This window comes from Cyprinus carpio, chromosome B2 (assembly GCF_018340385.1).
Source record: "Cyprinus carpio isolate SPL01 chromosome B2, ASM1834038v1, whole genome shotgun sequence".
NCBI lineage: Eukaryota > Metazoa > Chordata > Actinopteri > Cypriniformes > Cyprinidae > Cyprinus > Cyprinus carpio.
In genome coordinates, this window is record NC_056598.1 from 14,002,148 (window position 1) to 14,015,339 (window position 13,192).

The 13,192-nt window shown below is 36.6% G+C and overlaps 1 protein-coding gene across 1 annotated transcript; it reads right to left on the bottom strand.

Annotated features, from left to right (window-relative positions):
• Positions 1–2,680: 2,680 nt before the first annotated feature.
• On the bottom strand, positions 2,681–10,633 carry LOC109082279 (influenza virus NS1A-binding protein homolog B). The gene is made up of 15 exons (XM_042718186.1): positions 10,479–10,633; positions 8,902–9,063; positions 8,421–8,541; positions 8,042–8,214; positions 7,853–7,928; positions 7,598–7,771; positions 7,355–7,480; positions 6,473–6,580; positions 6,093–6,210; positions 5,277–5,501; positions 4,783–4,904; positions 4,578–4,704; positions 4,285–4,416; positions 4,017–4,190; positions 2,681–3,564 (listed from the first exon to the last, which is right to left on the bottom strand). The coding sequence occupies exons 3-15, from the start codon at positions 8,529–8,531 to the stop codon at positions 3,308–3,310; spliced, it is 1,923 nt and encodes a 640-aa protein (XP_042574120.1). The 5' UTR covers positions 8,532–8,541; positions 8,902–9,063; positions 10,479–10,633; the 3' UTR covers positions 2,681–3,307.
• Between the last annotated feature and the right edge of the window lie 2,559 nt (positions 10,634–13,192).

Sequence of the window (13,192 nt, forward strand, 5' to 3'; positions counted from 1 at the left end):
GTTATTGGTGTAAACGGACCTTAAGATGCTTTGTTGAGCTAAAAGAAGTTCTTCAGACCCTGCATCTTAAACAGTTGAAGTTTTAATCTGGTGCTCATGGAGCAAGATGCTGAAAAAATAGCTAGATGCAGCACAATGCACAAAGATGTCCATAGTGCATATTTACACAGTACTCGTTCTATGTCAAATGTATAAACAAGTAATCCAGCTTGGGGATATTTTCTGCCTGCTTCACCTCCTCCTCCGTCACTGTGCCCAGCTTCCGTTACCGCTGGCAGTGCGAGCGTGCAAACTTCTTAATGTTTACTCATTTACTGGATGATTCATTACTGCATTATTCAACTAATCATTCACTCACATTTTAGCAGAACTCTGGAAAAGTACTGTAATGCTTTTGTAAATGAGGGCTGCTGGTGATACAGCTAGTTTGTCTAGTTTTCTCTAATTCCTAGCAAATATAATTATTGTTAACAACATACTTCTGTCCTCAAAAAGCACTGCTTGTGGGTGGTTCTCCTAATGCTAGTATTTGGTTTGTGTTTGGTTTTTATTATTATTTTTTTAGCCATAACCATGCCAATATTAAAGTACTGATATATTTTATAAATGTTTTGGGGAACTAAATAATAACATTCTAGGAATGTTCTAATCAGTTAGGTTTTATTTTTACAATCATAAAACAAAGTTCCCAGAATGTTCTGGGAACCAACAATGATTGCAAAATTAAGTTGTTTTCCTGTAAGCACATTCGTTCTTAATATATCTACAGAAATATGAAGTGTAATTTAGACTTAGGAGGCACATTGGCTTTCAAGGACAGTCTACAAAGGCTGCTGAAGAGAGGAGAGGTGAACAATTAACCTCACATCTTCTAGAGTGTGACTTTGTGGGCTATGAACTACAAACGTATCATTTCCTGTTTTATCACACACCTGTTTTGAGAACCAGCTGCCAGCACATATATTCTGGCAATAAAGTGAGTGAAAGAATAGACAAGTCTCTAAATAGCAGTGTCAGTAAAAGCAAGGCATTTGAGGCTATGCTGCATAAGAGTCTTTAAAACCTGTGCTCACAGGCACTGCCTGCCTTATGTAAGACACCACAACTATGAAAAATGACATGGCTCTTACATAATCCTCTGTGTAAAAGGGTTTAGTGTGCTGTTATATTTGCTTTTAACATTGCACACAACTGTGAACCTCATTTTGTTCTGAACATTTAGAATACTGGTGATTTTAGTATTGCTTTTTACTTTGAATAGACTAGCATGCAGTTCCTGTGCTGTGGTAACACTGTGTGGTTTCCATGTGAGTCATGACATCCTGTAGCTCTCTACACATATTTACAGAGCAGAGTTCTATCAAGTAATTCAAATGTAAAAATCCTTAAAGGACCAAAGCAATAGGGTATATGTTTGTTTTTGTCTTTTCTTTTAATTAAATAACAATGCAAAAACTATATATCTGTTCATATCAAGGTTATTATAGTTAAAACCGTTCCAAACCTGCATGAGTTTCTTTCTTCTCCCAAACAGTTGTTGATAGGCATTGACTTCTATAGTAGTATTTTTCCATGCAATGGATGTTAATGGCTCCTGTCAACTATTTGATTGCCAACATTTGTGTTCAGCAGAAAGAAAAAAGAAAACACATTTGGAACAATTTGAGGGTGAGTAAATTATGACAGAATGCTCTTTTTCAATTGTCCCTTTAAAATAAACATGAACTAAAATAAAATATGACCAAAATATATGTATGTCTTTATATATGTATGTAGAAAAAAAAAACACAGTACAATTTAATAATATTAATAAAACTCTAATGGTATCTCAAATGATAAATTAACCCTAATTCAAATGGCCTCCTTTGCAATAATTTCAGAAACATAATATTTCCAGCTTAGTAGAGAAATAACAACTATCTGATAAGTATCTGTTTTTTTTTTTGATCTGATTAAAGGTCAACATTCTTGTCACGCTGGATCTATCTGTGGAAGATTTTGAACTGGGTTAAATGACCCTTCTTTTACCCATTCAAAAAAAGTGTTGAGTTCTCAAAGCCGCTCATTTCACAGTGACACTGACTGACACATTTACTTAAGAGTGGCCTGTCCTAACGGAAGCACAGATATCAGGGGCTAACACTGCCCTGCTCTTTCATGAATGGGGCACATTGTGACCTGTAGGCCAACTGCCAAGAAACCATTTTATATGAATTTCACTGCCATAGTGCTCTCCACTACTCATGTACATCCTCTTAATGCAGCATGTAATCTGCATGGAGATGATTTTGACATCATGATACCCAGTCTCACACTGTTCCCACACATCTGAACCATACATTCGCATGACCTTTCCAGTCATAATTACTGCAGTTTTTTTTTTATAACTTTATTAAGAGACATTTTATCCAACAGGCATGCTTTACTCTTTAGAATAATTAACAAAAAAAGCTAACTAACTTGAGCATAATTTTTTTAAAAGAACAAAAACAGATTAAAAAAAAAAAAAAGCTAAATGTTTAGATTGATGGATTAAAGTTGACACTCAAATCACTCCAATTTGAAATGGTTTATTAATTTTTTTTTTGTATTGAAAGACAAAATCATAAAGAAATCAGGTCTAACAGTTTTAAATACAGAGATGAATGAGATGAAACATTAATTGGTTAAAACTGGCATTTTCATCATTGGCTTTTTAGCATAAAGCATATACAGATAAGCATCGATGTAAAAACGGGCCTGTGGCACAAATTCAATAAATGGAACATATGCTTGTCAACTTTACATATTAGACACTTACATAAGTTGTATAAAAATGCTATAAAAAGGCAAAAGATACAACCCCACTAAAGCATTACAACTTCATTTCAGATGAGCTTTAACTAAGTATTCTGTGGTCTAAGACTTTGCAGCTATACATACATAGATCTCATCTTCAATAAGAAAGGCCTTAAATCAATGTCAAATCATTCGTGATGAATAAGCACTGGACCATGAACCTCTGCCACAGTTCACATTATAACAATCTAATAAATCTGTTCTCATGACATGAACCATACCAGTTTCAAATATCACTCCGGGTACTGGCTTTGATAGCAAAACAAAAAAAAGAAAAAAGGAGAGAGAGAAAGAAAAACTATTTACATAGTAATTATGCAATATGCAAAGGCTTTATGTTGCTTTGGGCAACTTCATATGAGCATCTATCAGAGTTTCTCTCCTCAGCACCTAAACAGATGAACATCAGTAAAACACAATCAAATTACAATGTTAGTCAGTTTGAGGAAAGGAGAGATCCCGACACCCTTCAGTTCTTAGTTAATGCCTCTATAAACGGGCTCCACTCATTGTTCTCTGGGTCATACGCCTCCATGGTGTTGAGAAACTCATTGCCATCAAAGCCCCCGACTGCACAGAGCACACCGCTCAGCACAGCCAGCCCTGCATTGCTCCGTGCTGATGTCATGCTTCCCAGCATCCTCCACTCATTCTTGGCTGGGTCATAGACCTCCACACAGCGCAGAGCGTGAGAGCCGTCAAATCCTCCGACCACAAACAGCTTCCCTGGAAGCAGATAAAAATTACTTAATGGAGGCCAAGCCCTAAATCTGACCAGCTTCAGTCATCTTCCTTACCAGTGAGACTTTATAACCCTGCTGGAATAAACAGTCGAAAAATTGCTGAAAATCATACTCAGGCCATCCAAGATGTAGATTCTGTTCTACATCTTAGAAGTCTGTTCATTAGAACAGATTTGGAAAAAATTTATATTACATGATTTGCTCACCAATGGATCCTCTGCAGTGAATGGGTGCCGTCAGAACTAGGGTTGGGAATCGAAAATCCCCTGGCGAGCAAGTCATGTAAACTTTAAGTTTGTTAACTTTAAACTTAAAGTTCATCAAATCTGTTCCAATAAAGGAATAAGTTCATCATCTTGGATGGCCTGGGGACGAGTTGTTGTTGGTTTTTTTTTTTTTGTGAACTATTCCTTTTAAACACAAGTCTCCAGTTACCTTCATACACAACCACACCAGCTCCACGACGGGCCACGTTCATGGGGCCCACCAGGGTCCATGTGTTGTTTGCTGGGTTGTAGCGCTCTACCGAGTTTAAGCAGTTCCAGGACTCAGCGCCACCTATCACGTACACAAATCCATTTAACTCGCACACTGCCGCCTGGTGCCTCCCTAAACACAGATGAGAGAATGTACATGGTGAATCACATATTAGAGTCTTACAAATATCAAAGTCATTTCAGAACATAAAATTGAATTGACATACTGATGTTAAGGGGTGCGCAACTGGTCCACATTTTTGTCACTGGGTCAAAGGAGTCACAATTCTTTAAGCCCTTTTGGCCACAAGGATCAGATCCACCCACTACAAAAAGCTTGTTTTGCAATGAGCACACACCTGAGAAGAAAGAAGAAAGATTATTCACTCCTTTACTGTCCCTACTACGACTGGCGATATAGGTTGTTTTTTTATTTTCAGCCTTCAGGACCGAACAGTAAACGCTCATTTAAACAGATTGCAAATATTCAATACATGACCTAGCAGGAAGTGATGCCTACCTGCATTGCAACGGTTGGTGCGGAGCTCAGGAACTTGAATCCACTCATCAGCCTTGGGGTTATACATCTCTCCACAGTTCAGCTCATCGGAGTGACCATTGGAGCCACCCATCACATACAGCTCATCCTGAGAAAAAAAAACATTCATTTAGCTTTAATGGCAGATGCACCAAAGCTGCTCCAGGATTGGAAACCGTGCCTTTACCATTAGCACAGCCATCTGGAAGCGAGCCCGTGGAGTGCGCATGGGAGCAATGAAAGTCCAGCAGTCCTTCTTTGGGTCATAACACTCCACAGTCCTCAAGCACTCTTCTCTGTTATAGCCACCTGGACAGGAACAATTTGTATATCAGATCTGCACACCCAGCTCCCATTTCTATGAATTCTCTTTCCCATCTTATGTCATACTACATATTTTGTGCTTTCGTTTTATTTGTTTTTCTCCAGCTCCACTTCTATAAACACTCTGAATGTTTGTTTTGCAAAATTTGCATGAATGGCATTACAAGGCACACATGGCATCCGTGTGCTCTGGTAATAGGTATATAAAAAAAAAAAAAAAAAATAATAATCAGCAAAATAGTAATATACTTTAACTGGAAGCTAAATGTAAGTTGTTGTATTTTTATCCATATAACCCAACTAAGACCTTTAAATTTTCTTTTAAGGACTACTTTATCACTCTCTGGGCAAGCATACCTGCAGCAATGAGCTTGCCGTCCAATTCAGCGGTTCCCAGGCCTGAGCGAGCATAATGCATGGGCTTCAACAGTTTCTCCTGCAGATCTTTTGTCTGTGCCTCAAAGCTCGGGCTCTTCAGCACACATGGCGTAGCAGATGGGGAAGTATGAGGACTGGTGCGGCCGTGGAGGGAGATCACACACAGCACACCTCTCAGAACAGCCAGACACAGGTATGCGTTGTCTAGAAAAGACCAGACAGAGAGGCTTAGCCCCTTGACATCCAGTTAATATAATAAACACACTAATACAGGGACCTTGCTTTATGCTACCCAAAAGAAAAAAAACAACATACACATAAAAAAAAAAAAAAAAAAAAAAAAAAAAAAAAAAAAAATATGAAAAAAAAACTCACAAAGACTATAACATTAAACTATAACACTATGTGTCAAATGTTTGGAAAAAGATTTTTGATGTTTTTTTTTTCCAGTATATTTTAAAGTAACTTATCCCTATGATGGCAGCAGTCATTACTCCAGTCATCAGTGTGAAAGTATCCTTCAGAAATCATTCTAATACTAATTTGGTGGACTAAAGACATAAAATGTTACTAAAAACTTGATAAATGCAATGTTATTAATCAAAGAACCCTGGAGGAAAAAACGAAACAAAACAAAAAACTTGGCTTCCACAAAAATAAAAACTTTTTAAACACTAATTAAAATAATAATAATAATAATAATAATAATAATGATTGCATTTTAAAAAAAAAAAAAAAAAAAAAAAAGTTCCAGAAAGAGATAAAAGCTGGTCAGATGAAGTACTATAGACTTACTGGTGGTCTTCTCTGAAGCAATATACTTCCATTCGTGCTTGTTGAACTGGCTGTTGGAGGGAGAGAGGCTACCAGAGGCACCTGAGCTTATCTCGTCTCTTTCTCGAGGAGGCTTCTTCTGCAAAACCAAACCAGGCAGCTCTAAACCTGCCCAAACTTCATCCCCTAACTCTACTGCATGCATACAGGCTTGGGGCCAAAGACTAAACCCATCCATCCAGTGCCAATACCACCATTTAAGGGGTCTTTCACAGTGCACAGACAGTTAAGAACTCCCTTTTAGCGCAAACCACTCTAAACATATTAAAATGGGAGCCATACTATTCTACAGCAAAGAATGCAGTGCACTGTAAGGGGAAGACTGAAAACCAGTCATGTACCTGCACAAACTGGATGTGGTCATCCTCAGAGCTGCAGACCTCTGCCTGCCGCTCAAGCAGGCTCCCATCATGCAATTTGTGATCTGCTGAGTAGTAAAGCGTTTGCACCTGCAACAACAAAACACCAACAAGATCCATGTGGGTGTTTCCATAACAAGAACAAAGCAATGTTCTGCCTTGTTCCTTGAAGCAGTGGAGTCAGCTGCTATGAGGGAGGTCCATGACAACTGTCTGCTGCCTGGACCTTGAGGGAGCCATGACCTTTCACATGTTACGGTCACTATGATTGTGGAAATTGCTGGAAGGGAGAGATCATTCCTATTAGAAGTAACTTCGCTTCAGGTCAAAGAGCTATCTAAACAAATGATCGCAGCACAGTGGGATTGGAAAAAAGTTGCAAGGCTCTCAGGAACAGTGTGCACAGATGGGAGCATATGGTTTTTGGTAGGTTGACTTAGTACCACTGATGGTTGGGATCTTGCATTCTTCTTCAGGGCTTGACAAATCTGCTGTCGATGTGTATTACTAAACCTACAGGAGACATGGGGAGATCAACGGGGAGAAGAAGCCATTAGAATCAAATTAATAATAGTCCAGAAAGCCCTGCTGTGGAGAAAATATTGAGTTACAAAGACAATTCAGGCCAACACAGTCCAGATACAGAAAGAAAAGGGGGGAAAAACAGAGACTTAACCTTTGGCTCACCTGGAAAACCAGTTTTTCAGTATTTCGAGGAGCACGTACTGCAAAATTTACAAGGTTAAGGGCAAAAACCCTGGGGGCAGGGGATGGGTGGGGAACTCTAAGTCAACCACTGAACAGAAGTTTAGGAGACATGAGCAAAGCAAAAGGAATGGGTAGAGAAAAAGCCATAATACTGACCTCTTCCATCAGTTTCTCCAGGGGATCTCCGTTCTTCCACAGGCTGCGCTGCACCCAGCTTATCACTTTTGAGTACAGTTTGCCATTACCAGGCAAGTTCAGGTTGTCCTCTAGCATAACCTCCAGCTATACAGACACAATTATATATAATATTTTAATAAATTAAATGCAAGTAACACATAAATACATACATACAATACATATACATTTTATGTATGTTTTATATAATATATATTTATATACTTTCAGCCGAGGAAGTTTAAGGAAGTCATCCTGTTCTGAGATCTCCTGAAGATGGTCCTGTATAAATGCATCAATCTTGCCCAGAAGCCGCCCATCAGCCATTCTACTAGCAAAGTTGCGGCATGAAATGGCACTCTGGGAGTCCATTTTTGATAGTAGGTAGTCTCCACAGATCTGCAAACAGGATTCAAAAGATTAGGAGACTGAACAGTAGTGTATAGATGAGAAAACTACCATGTAAATGCCTGTACATACCTGTTTTACCCTCTCCAGTTTGAGCTTCCTTGCTGCAGAATACACATCACTAACCAGATCTTTATCTGCCTTCAGTCTGTCAATAGAAGATTATGGGAATATATGAAACCTGTATGTCCTTGAAATGATCAATGTGTAAAGTTAAGTATGTGTAAATAAAAAGTTAAGAGTAAAGTTAAACATATGTACTGAGCTGTGTAGGCATAGTTGAGCAAGATCTCCACAGCATCGGGGTGGAGGTCATCAAATTTTACCAGCGAAACCCCACCCTGTGGCTCAGAGTCAGTATTAAAAATCTCAAATAGGTAAGGACTACAGCAGGCCAGCACAGCCTTATGTGCCATCAGCTCATGTCCACAGACCTGCAGAAGAGCCATTATAATAAAGTGTGTTGTAAATACAGATAGGTGCTACAGAGAGCCTTTATCTACAGTTCAAAAGTATGAGAAATCAATACTTTATTCAGCAAGGATGCATTTACTTGATCAAAAGTGTCAGTAAAAACATTCATAATGTTACAAAACATTTCTATTTATCAAAAATTCTGGAAAACGTATCATGGTTTTACCTGCAGTCTGACATCACAAAACTGGCCGCTTTTCCGCAAAGCATTCATTTTGGCCACAGTAGAATCAAGAAAGCTCTCATCTTCAAATATTAAATATCCGTTGGGAATCATTTTGTTGGATCTATCAAAGTCAAGGAGGCAAACACAGCAAAATGAGAACGACTGCTTTGTATTCACAAATGCAACATGATATGAAAACCCACATGGAATTCATGGCATTTTGTACCTTTTTTTTTTTTTACAATGACTTTACAAGGATATCTAAAATTAATTTAAATATGGTATACAATGTGTTAAACGGAGCTGAGAATGCTACACATTTTAGAGGGCATCATCAAAAGTAGCTAAATATTTAATATGAACATGTAAGGAGTGGGGGATGTGAAGAGCTCTCTGAAATTCTGCAGAAAATCCCCACACATTCCTGTAAAAATTCTGTGGCCACCGAGTCCATGCAGGTCTGGTGAGGAGACACACTTACCAAACAGGTAACAGAAGAACAGTCTTGCTCTAAGGCACTTTCAACAGAGGGTACCACACACAGATGTTTCTGGATAAGAGCCAGTGGCGTGACAGATTGTGTCTGAGGTCACTCAGCGGGTTAAAGAATACAAGTCCTACCACCTTGACTACACATGATGACCTGAAGAAGTGAAAGAAAAATGCATTCACTTCAAACATCACACAATTCAACTACAGCTAATCATAAGAACTGTTTCTTGAGCTTCAAATCAGCATATTAGAATGATTTCTGAAGGATCACGTGACACGGAAAAATTCACCTTACACAATATACTTTCACAATATTTCTGTTTTTTACCATATTTTTTATTAAATATATGCAGGCTTGATAAGCATAAGAGGTTTCTTCAGAACCATAACTGAACACTGATACAAAAAAAATATATATATATATATATTATTATATTAATTTTTGCCATAGTCATCGTTCACGCACACCTTTTCACCAATTAATTATTTTAGCTTTTCCAGTAGTTTTAGATTTCTATATTGTCTATAAATATTGTACAACTGTATTTGACTAGAAAGTTATATGCTGATTATAGAAAATCCCATGTCTTAACCACGCCTGGAAAATGCCAATTAAAAAACGGATATTTCTAGATTTTCAAAAGCTGTGTGAAGCCTGAATTTCCGTTTCTCAGTGTTTTTCTTTATATTTCCGGGTTTAATGTTTGTTGAAGTCGCGAAACAGCACGTGCCACCCGGAGCGCGAGGAGGAACTGCTCTTTCTAGATTAAACCAGTCCCGCCGAAACAAACACATGTGACCCATCAAAACCGTAAGTTAAAAACAACAGTCTGCAATATAAACATCACATTACAATTCTGTGGTAGGTCCGCGGGTCATGTGATAAAGACAAGATACTGTTTAATTATTGAGGTATCTCATATTTATGTGAATAATGAATTAGAAATAAGTTACCTGAAAAGAGCCAAATGTATTGTTAAATGGTTAGTTTAAACGAAACGAACACTGCGTCATTTATCCACCCAAAAGTTTCCATAACCCGCCGACTTTCATTATTTTGTGGAACTGAAAGAAAACTACATTTTAGGCAGAACAACAGCCTCAGTCACTATTCACTTTCAGTGCATCATTTAATGGTGACTTGGGCTGCCGTTCTGCCTAAAACCTCATTTTCTTTCAGTTCTACATAAAAATTAAAGTTGCTTTTTCCTTTCATTTTCATCTTTATCTTAACTAACGTTACAGTTACCTCTTCAACGACATTCGGGCATTGCATTGTTTTAGACGGTCTGGGCGGTTAAAGTGCTATTAATCCCTTTCAGAGATGCTTTTCTCTCAACCATTCACCAAAACAAACAGCCGTATGTCATCTGGATATAAAATCTTATTTTTCTCCCTCACCCGAAATTCAAGCTGTATGACAAACATTTAGGTAAAACAGCAAACAGGCGCTAAAGCATCTCCTAAACAACACTTCACTTACGACAACAACACAAACAGCATCACGAGCTCGACTAACTTTAACCTGCTTTAATTTTCAAACATAACCTAAGTTAAATGTCTTACCGCTTTCCTTTGTCTGTTTAGGATGAAAAACATAATTTATACTTCGAAAAAAGTAGTTATCCAACCAAAGAACCGCCGTTTCGTAATGATCCAAATGACTCCGAAGTGCGCGCGCTTAACTATGCTGCGTCACTGATGACAACAGCACGATGGGAGGGACAAATAGTGGAGCCTATCTCTAACTTAAATATAATATGACACTTTACAAATAAAATAAATGTTTATAAAAAAAGATTAATTGTAGAGTACCTGGATCTATATAAAAAGAAACGCGTCGCTTGTGTGAATATGACCAGCTATTGTTCAGTTTAATCACGGTAGCTGAGTTCTTGCCCCGAAGCAACCAGAATACAGTGCAGTTCATTCATGCAGAACAGATGTGTGCTGACACTGTCTGTATAAATATTTTAGGTCTACATTTTGAAGCTGGAGCGAATGCTTGGGGTTTTATGATAGTGCTGTGTCATTTATAGGCCTATCTCTTGAATCTAAAATGTAATAAATATGCCTTGATAATAAAAACAAATAATAATAATAATAATAATAAAAAGATGTATGCAAAGATATTGCAAGATAAAAAAAAATTCATTCATCAATTATTTATATACTGTGGTCTACTGAAATGTCTTTCTGCTTTGTAAACCATGATGTCACCTGCATCATTTTCCCTAAAAATCTATAATTAAGTCCTAGTCTTTGTTAAAAAATATCAAGGTGTATGGTTTTTTTTTCAGTGCATAAGTCCACTTCAGATAAGAGGAAAACTTAATGCAGTTTGATAGAAAATAAAGTCCAATAAACAAGACTGTATTGTGTGTCGCTGCATAAGAAATGATTATTAAATGGATGTCATATTTCCTGTGATGTCATTTTGCAATTTGTTCCATTTCCTCTGTGGAGATGTGGATTATGTAACCAGCTCGTCACTGGCACAACTGAAGTGCCTCCACCTCAGCCTGCTGTCTCCATGGTTTCCAGCCACTTAGAAAAAGAAACATGAATATGTAGACAGACGTGCCTCCTCCTGCCCTCCTTATGGATCCTCTATGCAAACTGTTGTTCAGTTGAGCACGGCTTACATAACGCACTCTGCTGAACATGGTTTGAAAACATAAGTCATTTTCATAAGTCAAATAAGTCAGACTGTTGATGATACAGTCCATAGATACGCCATTAATCTGATGAATGCTTTTATTTTGAGTTTTTGTTTATGTTAGGCTTGTATAAGATTATCATAATGTGATACAGTGGAAGATTAAAAACAATTGCAAGGATCATGAATGATAATACTTTATCATAGGATAGTGCAAGTTTTTCTGGGCACCAGAAACAAGCTCTCATTTTATTTAAAAAATATTGTAATTTTATTTCTAAATGTCTCATCATAGTTTATATTTGTTTAATTAAGAAAGTTTTTCTGGGCACCAGAAACAGTCTCATTTTTTTTTTATAAAATATACTGTATTGTCATAGTTTATATTAGTTTATTTACTAATGGCACCAGAAACAAAATCTCATTTTATTTTATTTTATTTTAGAGTTTTTTTTTAATTTTATGAATGATTAATGAATAATTTTAATTCTAAATTTTATTAATTTTATTTTTTATAAAATATATTGTAATTTTAATTCTAAATTTTATTCATTTAATTTTTTTATAAAATATATTGTAATTTTATTTCTAAATGTCTTGTCATAGTTTTTATTCGTTTACTAATGTCACCTTAAACCGTCTACTTGAACTTGACTGTGTGTGACAATAGTTTCTGAAGCTGATTTGGAAGTGATAATCATTAATTAAGGTAGTAATAATAATAATAATAATAAATGTTTGAACAAAATGTTCTTAAAGTTATGTTAGTGGACATTACTTTATAACTTTATTCTTGGAATTTTAATAATTGTATAATGTATAATACCTTTAGTAGAATGCTAAACAAGTCTTTTCATAAAAAACTGGCAGCTATTTTCCCATACACAGTGTAAATGGGTGTGTATACAGTACATGAAACTGTACTCATATTTTACTGTTCTCTATATTTATTGCACTGTTTTTATATTTTAAGAACACGCCACTCACCCTGTTTAGGTTTATTTTGCAACAACGGTAAGCCAACTGTACAGTGTCCCTTATTTTGTATGGAACCAGTATGAAGTGCTTTGGTTTAAGTTGTGTGGAGATGTTGTGCACTTACGTCTCCATAGCAACTGTCACACACACTAAACATTGCTTGTTAGTATACAATGCCAATTCACTTGTACAACACAATGGGCTATGAAAGCTCCTCTGCTGCTTCTGACAGGACAGGTGATGCATTATTACTCGTATGGGGATCTACAGATATACATCTGTGGCATGACAACAGAATATAATCATCCTCAGACAGTCCTGAGCCACATATATATATATGCATATATATATATACATATATAATCAAGACTTTTTAAGTGAACTCAGACTCAGACTCAGGTTTATTCAAGTGTTTCATTTGTCTAATTAAAATGAGCTATGTGAAATACTGTATAGTGTTTTATGGTAATCAAATATTTATTTATAAAAACACACTTGCAGTTTTATTTATTTTTTGGAAGCAACTAAGTGCTATTTTTTTTTTTTGTACAAAATGTTCTAAATATATGTAAAATTTATATGAAATTTGCAATTTAAAAGAAATTCAGTTGAATTTGTTTGACATTTTTCTACTTACATTTAT

Coding starts and splice junctions, on each gene's coding strand:
- LOC109082279 (XM_042718186.1), bottom strand. CDS start 8,531: ATGATTCCCAACGGATATTTAATATTTGAAGATGAGAGCTTTCTTGAT. Junction 6,581..7,354: donor TGGAGAAACTGATGGAAGAG/GTCAGTATTATG, acceptor TTGTTGTTGCAG/GTGCAAACGCTTTACTACTC. Junction 6,211..6,472: donor ACCACATCCAGTTTGTGCAG/GTACATGACTGG, acceptor TTGGTTTTGCAG/AAGAAGCCTCCTCGAGAAAG.